General features: G+C 42.3%; 1 protein-coding gene across 1 annotated transcript in view; it reads right to left on the bottom strand.

Moving 5' to 3' along the window:
* The window catches only part of LAMA1 (laminin subunit alpha 1), a 135,038-nt gene that overhangs the window by 61,518 nt on the left and 53,000 nt on the right, over positions 1 to 20,520 (bottom strand). The window contains exons 15-22 of the mRNA XM_048508450.1: positions 18,285 to 18,396; positions 15,807 to 15,917; positions 14,158 to 14,300; positions 13,073 to 13,159; positions 10,997 to 11,208; positions 9,025 to 9,131; positions 2,668 to 2,848; positions 1,846 to 1,982 (exon numbers count right to left, since the gene is read on the bottom strand). Of these exons, the coding sequence (XP_048364407.1) occupies positions 1,846 to 1,982; positions 2,668 to 2,848; positions 9,025 to 9,131; positions 10,997 to 11,208; positions 13,073 to 13,159; positions 14,158 to 14,300; positions 15,807 to 15,917; positions 18,285 to 18,396 (1,090 nt within the window). The remainder of the gene's footprint in view (positions 1 to 1,845; positions 1,983 to 2,667; positions 2,849 to 9,024; positions 9,132 to 10,996; positions 11,209 to 13,072; positions 13,160 to 14,157; positions 14,301 to 15,806; positions 15,918 to 18,284; positions 18,397 to 20,520) is intronic.

Here is a 20,520-nt window from a genome sequence, read left to right as displayed (position 1 = left end):
CCAACTTTGCCCATGAGGCCACACAAAACAAGGTTTCTGAGAAAATCTTAATGGCTGGGAATGTTATAAAAATTTATATAGAAGTATCGTGACTGAAAGCTGTTTGTATGGGAGTACATTCTGCAAGGACAAACGGACAAAACCCAAAAAATACCTCATTAGTTGCTTTCAGGAGTGGCAGCATGGCAGCAATATAAGGAAGTCAACAAGTAGATGCTGAAAAATTACGGATTGTGTGGGCATTTTTCAGCTGCTTCAGCCGTGTTGCCATTAAAAAAATGGGGAAACCCCTTTTCACATACCTGCTGATCACTGCTGCAGTCCACATGGGCTCACAGGTGACAGAGAGATAAATGCTGAGCTTGGCGCAGCATTCAGCTCTGTGCTGCCGCCTCTGAAGTCCACATGAATGGCCGAAGTGGTGGTGCAGAGCTGAATGCTGGGCTGAGATGAAGCCAGGGTTTAGCTATGCTCTGTGGCCTCCAAAGTTCATGTGGATCTCAAAGATGGCAGGTAGTATAGAGTTGAATCCTGGGCTTGGCTGAGCCCAGTGCTAAGCTGTATACCGCCTACCAACACCAAGACCTGCATGGACTTCAGAGGTGGCTTGGAATTTTCTGGGATCAGGTTTAATAGATCTTAAACATTTTGAAAAGTCAGAAAAGGCTGGGGAACTAGTATGGGGTTCAGCTTTTTTGAAAAATTTTCATGTTTTTAAACATGAGCCCAAAAAATTCCAGATAAAATGGTGCACACCCCTAGTTGTTAAAGTCTTTAAACATGAAACAGCTCTTCAACTGGGTATAGAAATGAATAAGCATCCAGTAAATACTGGCTACCCTGACTAGAGGATCAACAGAACTGGTAAACACCTAGACTTTCCTTAGCTAGTGTGTTGTTCCAATCCTCCTTCAGGCCTAACCTACTTTCGCCATGAACTTATTTTGAAAAGCACACAAAGAGGGACTTTTATTCTAACCTTACGAATCCAGTAAGTGTTCATTCCTTCTATATCCAGGTTTGCTGTCCTCCCCGTGGCTGAACCATGCTTCACACCAGAGTACAGATAATACTAACCTGGACTGACTATAGCAGCTTCATGTGCTCAGCATGGTTGCTATGCAATTCTTTTGAAAAATGAAGAGGGAGGTATTATGCTTGGCTGTGCCTCTTATGGCAGCCATTATGGGGTGGAAATCACGACTCCCTCTCAAAATTTCAATGGTGCCTACAGGGATTAAAATGGTTGGGGCCCTTGCTTTTACTGGACATATCTGTAAGTATTTTTACTGTGCATATCCATAAGTACGTTTCCTTTCTAGTATGTGAACAAACTCATTATGCCATTTGGCTTAACTCTTCCCCACTATTGGACCCCTCCCCCCATTCCACTGATGCTTATTTTCATGTTGGGCAATACCAAGCCAACATTATCTTCAGTATCTTCAGCAAGATACACCAAGTCAAAATGGTCATGGTTTTGATAGTGATGCAATATGCCTCCAAGCAACTGCCATAAGATTCTTACACAAACATGTTAAATAAGTTGCCCTGGCAAATATGATCAATTTTATCTAGGAAACGCTCAGCAAACATTCACAGTAAAACTTGGCATTAACAGAGTTCTGTGATAAAGAACTTTGAAATGTTCTAAGCTTGATTAATGATCAAATGAAATTATCAGCATTTAGAATTATGGAAACGGAAAAAGGAAATTGGTTGTTCTAGATACAAAGAAAAGCCTTTTTGCTTTCCAACACAAAGCAGAACCAACATATGCTGGAAACAGCAAAAGTGTGCCACAATTTGAAAAAAAACAACACTATCCACCACATGTAGTATTACCTTACATCCTTTTTCTGGATCAAGACCCCAGAAATTTTCTTCACAGAGTTCACATTTTTCTCCTTCAGTATGAGGTGGGCAAATGCATTGCCCAGAATCTCTATCACAGTTGTTCTGAGTATGAGCACAGTTACAAGCTGCAAAGGGGATAAAGGAAATATGTTCTGTCATTGATTATTAAAGGCATGCCTGTCCTAATAGTTTTGCTCCTTATCTCTGGTGGTAATCTTGATTACGGCTCCTCTTCCAGGTTTCCTCACAAGTACTTTCCCCACAAGTTCTTTACAGTATTTGCACAGACATCAGATTGGGTCCCCTAAGCTGTTGCGCACATAGCTGCACATATCCATAAGTTCATTTTCCTGCTAGAAAGTGAAAAAACTCAACATGCCATTTGGCTTAACTCTTCCCCCAACCCCAACCCCACCACCACCACCATTCCACTGATGTTTATGTTCATGTTAGATGATGCTAGGCCAATATTATGATTAACCACAATTCTATTTGAATGCACTGGCAAAAAAAAGTTAACAAGTAAGTCGGCAGTAAAAGGTATCCTAATACCAATGTGTTTCCTATAGTTTCTATCTCAAAAGGAATATGGTATAGTTCAACCAATTTTGATTTCATTGGTAGAAATAGTCACCTTCACACTGTCAACAAAACTGATAGACTTTGATAACATTCTTCTGACAAGCCTTCACAAATGCATGTTAAACAATCTCACAAGTGATCTTTCCTGTTGTGTAGTTCAAAGCATTCTGCTAAAAGAAAACTTGCTTAATGTAGGAAACCACAATCAGTGGATGGGTTATAACTTACGTGTGCAACCACCATCTTGGAATGCATAAAATCCATAAGCACAATGAGTACATTTCTCCCCAGCCACTCCTGACACACAGTGACACTGTCCTTCATCACTACAGTCCTCGGCAACTGAGCCAGATTTACTACAGTTACAAGGAAGACAGCCAAGTCCAGTACTTAAGCCATAATAACCAACCTGTTGAAGAAGGAAAGCATTTCAGCAAAATCTGATAGTTCACTGAAAGAAAAAAGTCCTCTCTTTCTTGTTTTCTTTTTCATCATTGTACGATTCTGTCTCAACTGCAGGGAAAAGGGAATAGCTATTGGTTGACACCATTCTGATGTTGGTCTAACTAGGGAGGGGCCAGTTACTCAATTCGAAGCACATCAACTTCAATGGGTTTAGAAGAGTGTAACTTCATTTAGGATTACACTATTAATTAGACTATATAATGTAGGATGCAAAACAAATTTCAAGATGCCTTAAAGTTTACTGAGATGGATAAGCAAAAATAGTCCCTACAAAAAATAGCCAGCACTTAAATGATAGCTTTTTAAAATGGCAATTTTTCCAGTTACCAAATAATTTAATGAAGTCTCCATCCAGTGGACCAGTATGAGTACCCTGCACTTATTGTCTAATAGAGCTAGAAAAAAAATGTAAAATTCATAGTGATATGCAAGGTGGAAAGTTTTCAGAAAATACGAAAAGAATGGACCCTTGGATACTGTCCGGGAGCGGGGGCCCACCCCTCCCCGGACTTGCCGCTGCCGCTGCCGCCGCCTCCACCGTCTTCGGCCCGGCCAGCCTTCCCACAGGGCTCGGGCGGGCCACCCCCGTCGTCACCCGCTTGGCCACGGGGCCGAGAAGCGCGGCTCCCCGCGCGGCGCCGGATGGAGGAGGCGGGGAGTCCCTCCGTCGACACCGAGGCGGCTCCAGTGCCGCCGACGGAACTCGGCAGCCCCGGCCCTGGACTGAGGCCGGGGAGGGAGGAGGCGAGCCTGCCGGGGAGGCCGGGGCCTCGCCTCCGGCCGGCGGACACTGCGACCGAGATCCCCGGGGCCGCCAACGGAGGTTCTGCCGGCCTGACGCTCCCCGGACAGGAGCAGTCGCGGCCGGCCGCTCCACAGGCAGGCGGCGCTGGAGGAGGCGGCGTCCCGGCCTCACAGCTGGTGCCGGGCCAAGCCCGATGGTCGGGAGGAAGGCGTGGCTGGAGAAGGGAGGGGTTTTCAAGAACAGACCAGGGTGGGGAGGGGATAAAAGGAGAGGAACGAGGACACCTGGGGAAGAGTTGTTGTGGCTGTGGGAAAGGGAAGGACGGAGACAGGAGACCGGAGGCTGGAGGAGAAGCAGGGAGAGGTTGGGAAGAAGACACAGGGGTTAGTGGAGGAGGAGAATAGCAGGCAGGGAAGAGAAGTGGCTAGAGGAAGGGAGTCCTGTGCTGTGAACAGGCTCTCCTCTTGGCTGCTTAGTCTGGGCTGGAGGGCTAGAGGAAGGGAGTCCTGTGCTGTGAACAGGCTCTCCTCTTGGCTGCTTAGTCTGGGCTGGAGGGCTGGAGGAAGGGAGCCCTATGGTGGGCTCTCCTCTTGACTGCCTAGTCTGGGCTGGATAGCCTGGGGTGTATTAGGGCACCCAATTTGAACCACCCCACACGACCAGGGGTGAGGCCGGGAGGTACCAACGCCCGGGAAGGGATAGGTGGGACGGCAACCGGGTACCCCTTTTGGTACCCTGGAGGGGGACCCTGACAGATACTCATCATGAATGGTCCTTCTCTTAGGAGGACAGCAGGACATCTTGACTGGGTTATCGCCCTTCCTTAGGGAGGAAGGAAACAAATCTTTAGCTTCATGTTTCCTTTGGTATGGATCAGCCATCTTAGTCTGGTTATTCTGTTAGCAGTCTGATTTATGGCTAATGACAACTCAAACTGAAACTGTGAAACTGTCATTACTGTTAACCAGAAAGTACACCTTTTAAGGAACAGGAAGAACAAGAAGTTACAGTATTTAGAAGGAACAATAGTAACATAGTAAGTGTTATTCACAGTGGTCTTGGTAGGATTGTGTACAGCCGATGCAGTCAGGATGGACAAGATATCCTCCTGTCCTCATAGGAGAAAAACCATTCAGTGAATATCCAACTGTCTGTTCTTCCAATGAGGCTGGAGGACATCTTGTCTAGGACCTCTCAAGGCAGTGTCCCTGAATGGGTGGGACATCGTCTATTAATTATTAATCCAGAATTTAATGTTACACTTTCTTACCAAAGGCTGCTTCAGCAGAACTATTAAGTTCAATGTACAGTTCCTAATGAAGGTTGAAGGCATGGACCAAGTTGCAGCCCTACAAATTTATCTACTGATGCCCAGTTGGAGAATGCTGCATAGATAGCAGCACTGTGCATAAACCCTTTCCAACAAAAAGAACTAAACAGAACTGTAATTTCATCCACCCCATGCTGGACCACCTTTTTTTCGAATGTTCCACTAGGGTCTTAGTTCCTACCTAGTTCTGTTAATAATAGGACCCAAGTGGAGCATTCTAAAACAAGGACAGTTCAGCATGCGGTAGACGAAGTTAATTCTTTTTGTTGAAAAGGGTATAGAATGTGCCATTAATTCCAGTTGGAGCTGGTATCTTATTGGCCTTGTAGACTTTGAGAATACAAGATTTGAATGTTGACCTAATCAAAACCTTGGACATGGGTTTCCCTTTAGTAGGAGTACTGATGGAAATGAAGAGTCTGATTTCCGAAAAGGTTCTGTTATTTTAATGAACCTTTTCAGAGCTCTTCTGACATCTAATTTATGCCACAGTTTCTCTGTGAGATGAGAAGGCTTCAGGCAGAAGGTGGCTAGGCATATTTCCTGGTTCAAGTGGAAACTGGAAACCATGAATAGGGACTTCTTTACAGAACACTCAGAATTTGGGACTGGCAGGCAACTTAGTAAATCTGGACATTTAAGCACCCCAGATAGACACAAGGTTGGTCTCTGCCCAAAGAAGGATTTTTAGGCCTTCTGAATGTAGCTATGACAAATGAGATTACCCCCACCCCCAACTGTTCAGATACATTTCAACATCACAATTGTCTGTTCAGACAACAAATATCAGTAGTTGGTTCGAGATGTAGTATACCTTGCCTTGATGCAGGTTTTTTGGTTGGATCCACCAACTCCGGCTAGAATGTACTTCCTGAGAAATAGGTATCTTCTTGTCTATTTTGTTCATGACATTCAGTTGATGAGGATGTAACAGCCTCTGTATGTCTATGAAGTGTAGGTGCCCCCACTGGATGGGGTCGATGGTCAAGATCATGACACCCATCAGTTTGGCTAGCTGCATCAGTGAGTATGATTTGCTCTGCATTAATTGAACAGCCATGCCCCTGATCTTCTGAATCTTGGTTTCGAGGACAAAAAGGGTACAACAAGACAAGTCCATGATGAGTCCCAGATGTTCCAGACATTGGGTAGGAGTGGGGAGCTCTTGTCCAGGCTCTGCAACACCCGAAAGAGGAAGCCATGGTTCTGTAACTCCTGGAGGGCTGTCTGTGTGTCTGTCAAAGATTTTTCCTTGGAACTGAATCTTATGAGGAGGTCATCCAGGTAAGGGTGGATATGCACACCTAATCCCTCAGATAGGTGATTAGTGCCTGGAGGACCTTGGAAAATACAAATGGCACTGTTGGTAGCCTGAATGGTAGTGAAAGTGACTGCTGTTGACACAGAAACGGAGATATTTCCTGTGGCCAGGCAGAATGGGAATATGGAGGTAAGCCTCGGTCAAGTCCAAAGATGTCATGAAATCATTTGGTCATAGAACCTCTGTGATGGAACAAATGGACTGTAGCTGAAACTTCCTCGGTTTTATGAATTCATTGAGGAATTTTAAATCCAGCATGGCTCTCCAGTGCCTGATCTTCTTGGGGACAGTGAATAATATGAAATTAGTCCCCTGTTGTTCTTCATCTGGCAGTACCTCTTCTATCGCCCAAATTTCCCAAAGGTGCTGGAGAGCCATCTGAGTTCTGAGTTACTTGATTTTGCTCTTGCACCTTGGCGAAGGTATGAATCTCTGAGGAGGAATCCTAGAAAACTCTAAGGACCCTTGGAAATAATGTCCAACATCCATGCATCCAACTGATGTTAGGACCACACCTGTTGGAATTGCAATAGTCTTCCTCCCACAGGAGTATGTCATGCTTCAGGATTTTTGGTATACCAGTTGGTTTTGTCAGTTTTGTTGGAGTTGATGAACAGCTTGTAGAAGCCTTGGCAATGAAAAGAACGACCAGAATTGTTGTTGTTCTCCCAGGTAGATTTTATAGAATCCTTAGCGAATCTAGGTAAAGTACACCGAGACCTGAATGTAAGGTGGGCTAAGGTTTTCCTGTCATTTCTGCTGACATATCTAGGCATGTCCTATATGTCCACCAAGATTTCCTCTAGTTCTCCAAACAATCAACCTCCCTGAAAGAGGTATGCATTGATGATGTATTTAGATTGAAAGTCAGCTGACCAAGCTCTCAGCCAGATGTTCTGATGTGCTGTAACAGCGCAGGGCTCTAGAAGAGAAGACAAGGGCATCTAAGATGGCATCAGCTGTGAATGAACTGGCATTCAGAATTCTGTTGGTTCCCGCCAGCATCTGGACAGAGGCAGCAACTGGATGAGTTTTTGTGCCAAAACAGTAGTTGCTCTGGATACAAGAGATGAAGTAGCTGATGAACGGATAGACATAGCTATGGCTTCATGGGTCTTTCTGAGAGCAAACATAACTGTTTTGTCCAAAGGATCACAAATGCTACCTTCTCCATTTGCTGAAGAGCATCAATATGTGTATCCACAAGGGGGATGTTAAGGAACTGGTTGGTAAAGCTAGGAAGGGCATAAAAGCTTTTTGACTGAGGAAGGAAAGGGTTTTTTGGCAATGGGTTTGTCTCAACCTTTTTTGAGTTGTCTCTCAGAGAAATCAGGAAAGTAAAAACCTCTTCTGTGACATCACAGCACAGGAAAATTTCTTTGTTGTTCAAAGGTCTGCCCTTTTTCAGCTTCTTATCTACAGAGGACCTATCTAGTAAGTTTCTTGTAAATCCAATGCTGCAATAGCTTTGTTGTTAGCAGATACTTTGTTGTTAGAAGATAATCATCAGGTTTGAACAATCTTAGGGATTTTTCAGGGACTTCAATAGGGGTTTCTTCATTATCAGACATAAGATTCCCCTCCTCCTCCCTTAGCTCTGCCTTACTGTGTGAGGATTGTTCCCCTCTCCAGTCATGATAGGCAATGAACAGTTCTAGTACAGATTGCTTAAAAGAATCCATTACCTCTGGAGAAAGTAGTTGTTGCCCTGATGAGGGTCTTTACTCCCAAATAAACCAGGAAGGTAGGTCTTAGTCACCAGTTGAAGAAGAGACCCAGGTGCTCATATCTCTCCTGCAGCTGTGCCTTTATTGGAATAATCTTGGAGACTTTGCTGAGTCAAAATGGCCACCACAACATTTTCATGCCATTATTTGGTTTTCTTCTCCTCTAGCCGAGTATACCTAAGGGTGAGCTGCAGCAGCAGGCCCTGGGGAAGTTGGTTCCTTTTCTTCATCCTGTTCTCTGTGGGCTGTGAGAGGAACTCCCATTTCCTCCTTCAACAAAAAGTCATCATCCCTCGACATTGTTCAACTTAAGAATGTGCTGAGCGCCTCCATAGCCTGCTTTTTTCCCTACTGGTAGTGGGGGAAAGGAGGAGAAGGGAAAATAGATGAGAGCTTAAAGGAACAACTAGAATTAAGAAGGATAGAATTAAGTAGTAAAAATGAAGCAAACAGGGAGAAAAGGAAGGTATAGAATTAAACAGATGAAGAAGTATAGGTTTTAAGCAAATAGCCTACTTTGAACACTGCTACTCCCATCTGAGGCAGGACAAAGACTGAATGTGGCTGATCCACACCAAAGGAAACAGAAGTTCAAGATCTATTTCCTGCCTCCCTGAGGAAGGGTAGGAATCACCCAGTCAAGATGTTCTCCTGCCTAACTGGGAGATGTTAGACTTACATCTCCTGATAGAACTGTGTGTGTATATAAACTATCGTACAATTGTAGCCAACTTTTAGTGACTCCACCAAGCTGTTTTTAAGGCAAGTAAGAAGCAGAGGAGGTTTGCCATTGCCTTCCTCTGCAGAGTTCTCCCTGGTAGTCTCTCTTCCAAGAACAGACCCTGCTTAGCTTCTGAGATCTGTTTTGATTGGGATATACAATCCTGTCTTCCCTCCTCACAAGAGCATTATAAGTATACTATGTCAATATAGCATGTAGATCCACCAACACTATAACTAGCAATTACAGTCTTAATAAAAGTATATTATCTCTTACCAAGCACCTGTCACATCTTTGTCCTATCACATTTGACTTGCATTGGCACAAACCAGTCTCGTGATGGCAGATGCTGGAAACAGAGCTGTTCGAATGGCACTCACAAACTTACACATATAGAAAGCAAGATCAAGAAAACATTAAAAGTTAATGGGATGAAGTAATTATTAGTTGTGTAGAACTTTCTTCTGTTTCAGGCTCACATCTGTATAGTCTTATTCTATATATTAAAACACATTTGGTTCTACAATGCAGACATGTACTAAACTAAATGAGAAGAGAAAATTCACATCTTTATGAATCCCAAAAAGACACAAGACTCTTGGAAACAAACTTATTTTATGTATTATTATTAATTAGGCATTTAAACTATTTAAAATTATAGTGAAAGAAATCAGTAGAGCTGATTGCAAAATTATTGGATCCCTCAATTAGAACAGGGAGCTCATTCTCTTGGATTATTCATCAAATCCTAGCAATTTCCAATAAAGTTCATGGCAACTACATTTGCCTGACATCAACTGCCTAGATAAAGTCCAGAAGAATCTCTAAATGTCTGCCTTGCTTCTGCAAAAAAAGGGACTTGATAAAGGCAAAGAGAGGCATTTTCCACACAGCCAATATATCCTGGGATAAGGAGGTGAAACATCCCGGTTTGGCCATGACTTCTGCATGGCTTCCAGGCCCAAATCGGGCCCACCCCGCAAGATTTCCCTTATCCCGCAGCTTTAAAAAAACAATAAAATTGGAGATTCTTTTTTTAAAGCCTGGGCCAATCCTACTCCCATGCAAACACCGTAGGAGATGGACCAGTTTATTTTTTATGCCTCGCTGCCTGCTCTCCCCGCCCCATAGCTATAGCCAATCAGAATGTCAGAAAAACGGGAATGTTCACACATGTGCAGGAATCTATGTAAACTACATAAATGTATGTAAACATATGTAAACTACGTAAATGTAAACATTCACGTGGATAATTCACTGGAGTTCTTCCTCCCGGCCTGAACATTCTGACAGGGCAGCTATGCAAAGGGAGAAACCGAGATGCAAACAACCCGGTATGTTTGATCCCAGTATTCCCTCGGGATATTATGTCTGTGGGGGAAATGCCAGAAATGGTTTTTTAACTGCCTGGATAAGAGATTATATTCCCCACTGGCTGTATTTGCAAACACTGGGTGGAAAAATGGATAAGGGCATAGGACGTTTCATCTGTCTCTCCTCGGGTTCTGTTTTGTCAAGTCTGCAATTTCAAAGTAAACTTTTTGGATGAAATTCCAAATGGAGAAGGATTGAACCCTAAATTGGGATTGAATGGCAGGAAGCTGTTCATTTCCAGAAATAACCCAAAATTTAAAAATGAATTTATTAGCTTGTACTACCTTCTCTCCTGCCATTACAACCAAAATGTAAAAAACTATATTCTTACACATCAAACTATAATTCTAAACTAGGAACAGGGCCTTGGTTTTGCATTCTGTTTCTTAGGGCAAGCACAAGTCATAGTTTGCCAGTTCTAATGTAACAGCAATCAAAAGTTTGCTGTAAAAGAAGAAGTAACCAATAAAATTGCAGTGAGTGAGGACAGAAGAAATGAGAGGCATGAGACCAAGGACCTCCCTCATGATGATGCACACAGCACCAAACCATGAATAAAAAAGTCAAGAACATATAGCACACTGATTCTAAACAAATAGCTGAAGTAACAGTCCTTTACCCAGGATAACCCTCACAGAAATGAACTAACAAGCAAATTAGAACAATGTGACCAAGAGGTTTACCAGAACAGCATGACAAAACATGAGGCTATACATTCCTTGCAACAGTTACAATGTTTAATGTCAGGTTATCAGTTCATTAATTTTATTTGCCAACTCATTCATATTCTTAAACCTGATATATTATTTTGGGGCACCAACTATCACACATGTACACAAATTCTTGACAAATTAATTTAAGAGCAACAACTCACCACGACAGTCTTTTTTGGTTACTGCATCCCCAAAGAACCCATCAGCACACTTTTCACAGTGATGTCCTGCTGTATTTCCAATACATTTTAAGCACTCTCCTGTGAGTGAATTACAGTAGTCATCTTCCACTGTGTCTACATTTCCATTGCAGTCACAAGGCATACATGACTGTCCAGGCACCAAAGGGTTACCGAAGTACCCAGCTGCACATCTGCACAATGAATTGAAAATGATGTCTGATTATAGAAAACTGTGGTCTAAGATTAGAAATATAACGTTATCCTAAAGTGTGCATGGTAATTTCCCTTCTAGGTGCTTTGTGAAAAGAGGGCAAAAGCTTCTGCCTCCATAGAACATAGTGGACACTAATACAGGAAGCAGTGCCCTCAGTTTTATGAAGTTGTCACAAAACTAAATGTGGTTGGTTAAGAAGCATGCCTTTTATCATGTTCAACTGGTTAGCCAGCTACTGTCTTTCCTGGGAAGAATCTGGTTGATGTAGTGCATGCCGCGATTACAGCTATATTAAATTACTATAATGCACTCTATGTGGAGCTGACCATGAAAGTTCAATTCATTCAGAATGCTGCAGCCAGAATGTTAACTGGAGTGGAGCACAATTCAAGGTGCTGCTGCTGAGCTTTCAGTTCTACATGGTCTGGGACCAACTTACCTGAAAGACTGCCTCGTCCCTTACAAACCTACCCAATTACTGAAGCTATCTTCTGAGGCCATTCTTTGGGTGTCTCGCCTTCTGAGATTAAATAGGTGGCAACCTGGGAAAGGGATGCGTTTGTTGTGCCAGCAAAACTTTAGAACTCTAGACTCATTCATCAATTGTCAATTGTCACCTTTTGTTGCCATCTTCTGCCAGCGGTTGAAGATTTTTTAAAATTTTGTTTGGCATTCCCTCAGTGTCTTGCCCAATGGTTTTACTATTGCTTTTTATGTTTTCGTACATGTATTTCAGCTCTGATTTTAGTTGTTTTACAGCCCAATCTACAGTTAGAGGCAGCTGGAGATGTTGCCACTGCCAGGCCATCACACTGCCTTCAGAGGACTTTCCAACAGTGTGCGGAGACAAACAATTTAAAAATAAACCCCCTCCACCAGAAAGCCCTCCACAGGGCTACATGGATTTACATCACCCAAAAGGGTGGCATAATTCCAAGCTCCAGGCCATGGCATAACTGGCTGCAAAGCCCAGTGGAAGCCAACTAACGTGGGCTCCACCCCAGGAATGCCTCAGCCTGTGGTTCGCTGCTGCAGAGCCGAAGGGTGACTGGCCACAGCAGCCTCTTCCCCTTCCATCAGAAGTGGCACCCCTTGCACAGGTGGATGGGGCAAATGCAATGGCTTCACTAGTCAATTCGGTCCCCCCATAGGACTTCACTGTTAAGTATGTGTTTTTGCTCAGTTTTAATGATTTCTAAGATATGATTTTATTGCTCATGTTTACAATGTTAGCCACCTTGATGAACTTATGAGGGTAGAAAACGTATGAGGGGTATACACTGTGAAAATCATTGGTATAGCAATGTCACCAATCTCATGAGATTATGGATTGACTAAAATCATAACTGCGAACAAGAAGTAGTCTTAAAAGCCAAGTGGTATAGGGTAACAAGAGTTAACTTGTAAGAATCCAGTATGAGTATATCAAAGACTATGGTATCCAAACAAAATTTCCCAAAGAGAAATAACAATTTTGGTGGAATATTTTAAAGTGCGGAAAGGGTTATTCTCCACCACAGTGTGTCTGTGCCAATGCAGTTCTCCCGCAACTTCTTTTTTACTTTTAATCAAATTGTTGAAAATTCTGAACAGAAACACCTCCCATCTAGTTTAACTTCCAATTATTTTGGAGATTATGTAGAGTTGTTTTGTCTTAATAGTTTGATAGTCTTGAAACCCCAAAGCTGCAATGGGACTGAGATGTATATTTTGAGAACAAATCGTAAAACAGGAGACAAGAGCTATGTTTCCCTCCTCCCTAAGCACTGCATTACATATTCTTATAAGTTACAGAGAGGTTCGGCTGAGAACAACCATCTGTGTGTGTTCAGTTTTCATACCTTTCACACTTGGCGCCTGCATAGCCTGTAGGGCATTTATCACAGAAGACTTCACCTTCATTATCCAAGTGACAGGTGGGACTGAAACTGAAATCAATGTTTGGAGGATTAGCTTCAACATTACAAGTTTCACAGCTACAACCACAAATTCCACACATATGCCATGCATTTATTGCAGTAATTGTTTTCATTAATGATTATGATTATGGTGGAGTAATTATAATACTTGGTGACGTTGGCCACAGAGATCCAGACAATTACCTATTTAGCCAAAAATGTTTACTCGTAGCAAAAACTCCTCTGGACTATATGTTGCTGAAATCATGCACACACAGTCTTTTAGGTGTGTGCTTTTTGCTGGCACAGATAACCAGAAACAAGCAGCTGGACAAAGGCTAAGCTTGGATTAGATTTTATTTTCCATGGAATGGCCCTATAAGCTTGTAGATTTTCTAATAGACCACACATTTTGCAGAAAGTCCCTGAGTGATGGTTTATATTCAGAAAACTACTGGAAAACTTCCAGCTCCTGGACAAATAAGAACCATAATTTCTAAGAGGGTCAACAGAATTCTCATCATGTGACACTGTCTCTGCAGATTCTTCCCTACTCCCATGTTTTTGTGTTGCTTTCAGCTTCTTTGCTATGGACAGGATTGTGGGGTCCAACCAAAGTGGCACTTTAGAATGAGTCCTGCCTGTTTGCATCCCTAGTCCTATATAGGGAGGGAGTGAGGGGTGGCATGCAAAGGGAGGAGGGCCAGTATCTGGACATGCCAGCCCACCCGCCCCCTAGTGGAGGAGGAGGGAGGGAGGGAGGTGACATGCAAAGGGGAGAGAGGAAGCAGGAGGGGCCCTGGCATTTTGGACCCTGGTCCACCCACCCTAGCCGGGGAGGGGGGGGAGGAGGAGGGATGGCATGCAAGGGAGGAGGGAGGAGGGGCCCGACATTTGGAGCATAGCCCACCACGTGAGCGGAGAGAAGTGAAAATTGACATGCAAGGGAGGGGAGGGAGGGGAGTTACCTAACAGAACTTACTGGATATTGCTGAAATATACTGTTATACTTCTGATTAGCAACTTACTTGTTTGTAACAATTTGCAGGGGACAAGAAGCACATGAAACGGCAGTCCCTCTGGGGAGTTCCCCTGGAGGTGCTCCATAGAATCCAAACCAGCTTACCCCAAGTCCTACAGAATGCCCTATGAAAGTATTGTGTTTGCAGTCCTGTGAAACATGAAAGATACCTTTTGAGACTTGGTTCTGGATGGAATTTTATTCTCAGAGCCAGCTCAGCATGAACCAATATGCAGCATCAGGATTCAAAGAACAGTCACAAAGAAACAAAGAAGGCCACTGACAATATATTTGTCCAAGCCAGGAGCTGCAATTAATGGGTATACCTTCGTGCATTTGTTGCATTACATTAAACTCAGACTAAATCATTTGACACTGAAAATTAATAGAATTTATTCAAAACATAATAACCTCGTCATTTTTTTAAAAAGTAGGAAAAAGTGTCTTCCTGTTGCAAAAGTCAACAGGACTGTGTAATGTTATCCTGTTTGGATCCATCGTAACTTTACCACTACCTTGGATGAAAAATATTATAAGCTTAATCAGTTTCCATACAAAATTTTGGTTGACAAAATTTTGGTTGACACATCTAATTTATTTAATATGTCTTATTCAGCGACTATATTCAAAAGAAACAGAAATGGATAATAAGATATTCCTGCTCTGCCTGTTGCCAATCTATATATATATAAATCTATCAGTTACTACGTTTTTCTGCTTTGACAAATGATGTCCTCCAAACTTCTGGACCGATTTGCTTTTGAGAATTTTCACTGCTTGTCGCATTTAGGTACATGTGAGGTTTCCATGCTGTTTCCACACCTCCTGTTGCCTGTACGTGTCACAACTGTGCCTGTTATTGTGTATATGCCACACCTGTGACAGTTCAGAACACAGTTCTGTTCCGCAACAGTGCCATTGCTGGCCATCAAAGCAACTTCCCTCTGATACAAAGGGGAACTCAACCATGCCTTCAGCAGAAAACCACTTCCTTATGGAGTAAGAAAGAAGGATGCAGAACTAGACCATCATATCGGGAAGGGAAGGTGAGGGGGGGGGGTCTGGGGTTTGCTGGACCAAATGCTCTGAAATTTGAACACACAGCAGTAGCTCCATGCCTCTGGCAAAGCGTTTTTTTCGCTAAGATAAATTCACCACAAGGGAAAGGGAGTGAAAGGGACAGGACCAGCCACCTGCACACATGGCCCACCACCCTAGCAGAGGAAGGGGAATGTTAGGGAGGGACCAACCGGGTTGCCATGTAAGGGAGATGGGAGAGAGAGGGCAGAGCGAGGGGCCCCTTGCCCTCAAGCCTCCCTTGCAAGCATTGTGCAATGGCCATGTTTGAGCCGTTCACTTCCCCTTTTCTTTCTTTTCCCCTTCACCAGACTCAGCCACAGCAACACGTGGCCGGGCCCGCTAGTGCATTATAAGTGTACTATGTTCAAAAATCTACATGCCAGAGTTGTTTTCAGAACTTTAAGTTGGACAGTTGCACGTTTCTCCTCCCATAATAGAGGTTCTTCCACTATGGAAGAGGCTCTGGCATCAGCAGAAAACTCCTTGCAGCATGGAAAATGGCACTGTTAGCAGAACAGATTCATCCACCATAATATTATTAAAGAAGAGTAATAAAGAGTTCACAGGATAACTTACCAAACAAATGCCATGAATATCACATTCACTTGCATGGTTGTTGCAGCTACATGGCAAACAAATCCCTCCAAAGAGTATTCCACTTACTCGGTAGTATCCAGGAAGACAGGTCTAAAAATAAGAGAAAAACAAAATGTAATGCATAAGTTAATTGTCACAAATCATTTCTTAAGAACATAAGAACATAAGAACAAGCCAGCTGGATCAGACCAAAGTCCATCTAGTCCAGCTCTCTGCTACTCGCAGTGGCCCACCAGGTGCCTTTAGGAGACTCTCACTGCAGGATATTGAGCATAGTGGCCTTCTCTTTGACTGTTGCTCCGATCACCTGATCTGTTAAAGGCATTTGCAATCTCAGATCAAAGGGATCAAGATTGGTAGCCATAAATCGACTTCTCCTCATAAATCTGTCCAAGCCCTTTTAAAGGCTATCGGGTTAGTGGCCATCACCACCTCCTGTGGCAGCATATTCCAAACACCAATCCTGCGTTAAGTGAAGAGTGTTTTCCGCTTTTATTAGTCTAATTCTTCCCCAGCATTTTCAATGAATGCCCCCGGTTCTTATTATTGTGAGAAAGAGAAAAAATTTCTCTCTGTCAGCATTTTCTACCCCACTTGCCATTTTGTAGACTTCAATCATATCCCCTCAGCCTCCTCTCAAACTAAGGAAGTCCCCAGCTGCTGCAGCTCCTCATAGGAAAGGTGCTCCAGTCCCTCAATCATCCTTGCCTTCTCTGCACTTTTCCTACTCCTCAATAGCATCCTTTTGAGATGCAGCGACCAGAACTAGTTACAATACTCAAATGCAAATTACTTCCACTGATTTATATAAGGACATGACAATCTTTGCAGTTTTATTATCAATTCCTTTTCTAATGATCCCCAGCATAGAGTTTGCCTTTTTCACAGCTGCCATGCATTGAGTTGACATTCCCATGGAACTATCAACTGCAAGATGCCTAAATCCCTTTACCCTGGTCTGTGACTGATGGCACTGACCCCTGTAGCTATTATGTGAGAGTTTCAATTTATACAGTTGCTTTAGAATACCCAATTTCCTGAGCAGAACATTTGTTTGGAATGGGAAATGTTAGACTTCTCCATTGGATAAGAGGAGTCATCAATATACTTCTCTGAGTTGTTGCTGCCTATATCAACAAATGATTTAATATATATTAGAAACTTTAATAAAAGTGTATGTATATATAGGAACCCTGTTGTGCAGAATGGTGAGCTGCAGTACTGTAGTCAAAGTTCTGCTCATGACCTGAGTTCCGTCCCAATGGAGTTTCAGGAAGCCAGCTCAAGGTTAACTCAATCTTCCATTTTCCTGAGGTCAGCAACATGAGCTTGCTGGGTGAATAATATAGATGACTAGGAAAGTCGGTGGCAAATCATCCAGTAAAACAGAATCTGCCTAGTAAATGCTGTAATGTGGCATCACCCCATGGGACAGTAATGACCTGGTGCTTTAGCTTTATAAAAAAAACAAAAAAGCATGCACAGTCAATTGGGGATATACCCTATTACCACTAGGAAGAAAAAAATGAATTCCTTCAGCTTACCCCTCAGGGGTGTGTGTTATTATTGTTAGCCATTGTATATATATCCATCCATCCAATATCATCATCCTATCCAATATCATCTATCCATCCATGAATGGATGGGATGGATCAGGATCCATCCATGGATGGATGGATGGATGGATGGATGGATGGATGGATGGATGGATGGATGGAGGGATGGATGGATGGATGGATGGATGGATGGATGGATGGATGGATGGATGGATGGATGGATGGATGGATGGATGGATGGATGGATGGATGGATGGATGGATGGATGGATGGATGGATGGATGGATGGATGGATGGATGGATTGTTCTTGAGAAAGTCAATGGCACATAAAGAAATAGTAATTTGTCATTTCACACAGGAAAATAAAATGGAATCTTATTATTATAACTGGAATCTCATAGCCAATGTGAGATTGCAGTTACAAAAATAATCTGAAAAACAATTTCCAAGGATTCTATGTCTCTTAGGACCTTTCCGCATGGGTGGAATACAGCGCCCCAGGGACGGCAAAAACACCATCCCTGAGGTGCTGTTCGCACAGGAGGCAGCATCGGTGGGTCCCTGCAGCCCTCCAGAGCAATGCTGGACAGGCAGGTCAGTGGAGGGGGCCAACCGAGAGGCGGAGCTGCCTCTTTGGCTGAGGGGAAAGTTGGGCTACTCGCACAATAGTGTGCGAACGGTCCCCAAGCCTCCACCGGCACAATTCTCTTACTTAAAGGTGGAGCTGCGTTTCCACGCATGTGCAGAAACAGCCTTAGTTATTTGAAGTAAAAATGTAAGGGAAGCTCTTTTGCAATGAATGAAAAATATGCAACTGTAAAAATTCTCTGTTCTATCTTTTTAACTATATAAAAGACAACTTTGTATTTGGAAACTACTAATGAACATATGATAGTTTACCTCACAAGAGATCCCAGAGTAACCTTGAGGACATTCACAATATTCCACATCCACGGCTGAAGTCAAATCTATGAGATTAGCATTTGCTGTATCCAAAGTGACAGCTCTCAATCTGCAGTAAAATGGCATCATGTGCTACTTTTTAAAAAGTTTTGAAAATACATATAGCAAAGACACAAAACTATACTTTGTTAACAATCCATCTATGCACTTGTAAATTAAATATATTTTATTTTGTAATAAACATTCAGAGGTACTAAATTTAGCCCCCCTACAATCCCAAAAGTTTTGCAATATCTGCAGTACTTTTAACACCTAGTGTTTCTGATAAGCAGAATCCTTGGGCAAAGAAAAACAGTGAACTCCTATTTCAGTCATAAAATACCAGTCACTTTCCATGGCTTTTATTGAAGGTTTAACAAAACAGGGGAGTGGTTCATAAATATATACAATGTTTCTAAGTTTTTAAAGTTTTGAACTTTATTTGCTTCATGCTTCTAGAACTAACTTACAAGATACCTTTTTTAGCCATTGACAAACAACTGTTCCGACTCTCCCTAGCTCAGAACTGTCAGTTATTGCCCAGCTGCACTTTAACTCCCACTGAGTAACCCTTCTCTCAGTGGTTCAAATTGCCTTTCTGTTCTCAACATTCTATTTGTTCCCATTGGCTATTCTTAGGGACAGGTGGAACTTGAACTGTCCCCCATCACATAGGGTCTCACATTTTATTGCTCCCTCATGTACTTTCTACTTACAAGTAATAATTAACATAAGGTAACTTTGAAAAACACAATACCGCACTTTTTAGCCTGAAGTAGTTCAGTCCATTCTACCTTCTCAGCACTATGACAGCAATCTGCTGTATGTATATATTCAGCCACAGACAATCTCAATTTACTCAGCTTTCACACATGTTGGATAATACACTTTCAGTGCACTTTAGCAATTGTTTGAAGACAGTTATTAACAATCATTAAAGTGGTTACAAGTGTATCGAAAGTATACTAAAAGTGCATGTCCTAAAATAGAATTTAATCCTGATTCTATCACATGGAAAGAAACAAGCCTCCCATGTATTAAGGCAGCTGAATTTAAATGTCAAAACAAAACAAACAAATGGGAAGCAAGAAGGCATGAGGGACAGAAGGTGTAAACTTAGAACCTGGTATCTTCAGTTTCTTCATGATATCTAAACTGAAAACAGTGATTGATTTGCATATAAAAAGACCTTCACAGAATGAACAGAGTTCTTCAATCCACAACCTCTTCCTTGTTCATTTTCAACAGGAGTCATATCTTTGTAACCTCAAACCTGTTGTTTCACAGCCTTCAGTAGGTAAATACGAAACGTTTCAAAGATTTCCATTAGAGCTCTTGCTTTTACTACCAGATTCTATAATGTGCGGTTACACAGGGAGCTCAAAGATGTATAGAACTCCCAGGCACACCATTTGTAACCCTTTCTCTGTGTTGAAAACTTTTACTACAATAACATTTCAGCAATATTTGGAAATTATTGCTGAATAGATATCTACCACACTCCTGTCCCACATGGGGAAAAAATAAAAAATACTCAAAGATTTCATCATAGAGAGCCCCATTGTTTCACAAGGTCTAAAACAGAACAATGATTAAACAAAATGTCAGCTCATTAGAATTCAGAAGCACAGACTTTCCAACTTAAAGGCCTACTAAGCTGCAAGAAAGGAAGGGTCATCCTTCTTGCTCAGCAAGTGGTCTTTTATAAATGAGCTGCTTTGTCAACTCTGCATGTGCCAGACTAAGCCAATTTTTCAAAAAAATACACTGTATTACACAGGCAAGCTATGCTTTTGGGGTTTTTTTTCTTTCTATCAAAAAGAGAGAAGCAGTTCTTGGACATTGATCCATGTGAGAAGGCCACATGGAAAAGGCTTTAGGTTGTGACAGAATACAATGTCAATGTAAGATATATATTTGTGCAGAACACCAGTACGCTCAGCCAATCAGATGCTTGAGAAGCAGCTGAATTCTAGAACAAGAAACAATGCTCTGACTTATGGGATGCCACATAAATAAAGGAAATCTTGCTACCAAAGTGCTTAACAAAAAGAAACTAACACTGTGCAACACTGTTGAACATATCTTTTTCACACAACAGTATTTAATAGTAAAACAAGTAAAATTAGAAGAACTTTATTCATACAAAATGGCAATGCCCTAGAAATGCAGAATCTTTTTTTCCAATCAATTT

The sequence above is a fragment of the Sphaerodactylus townsendi genome, linkage group LG09 (assembly GCF_021028975.2).
Source record: "Sphaerodactylus townsendi isolate TG3544 linkage group LG09, MPM_Stown_v2.3, whole genome shotgun sequence".
In the NCBI taxonomy this organism is placed as follows: Eukaryota; Metazoa; Chordata; class Lepidosauria; order Squamata; family Sphaerodactylidae; genus Sphaerodactylus; species Sphaerodactylus townsendi.
This window is presented reverse-complemented; position numbering and strand designations above follow the sequence as displayed.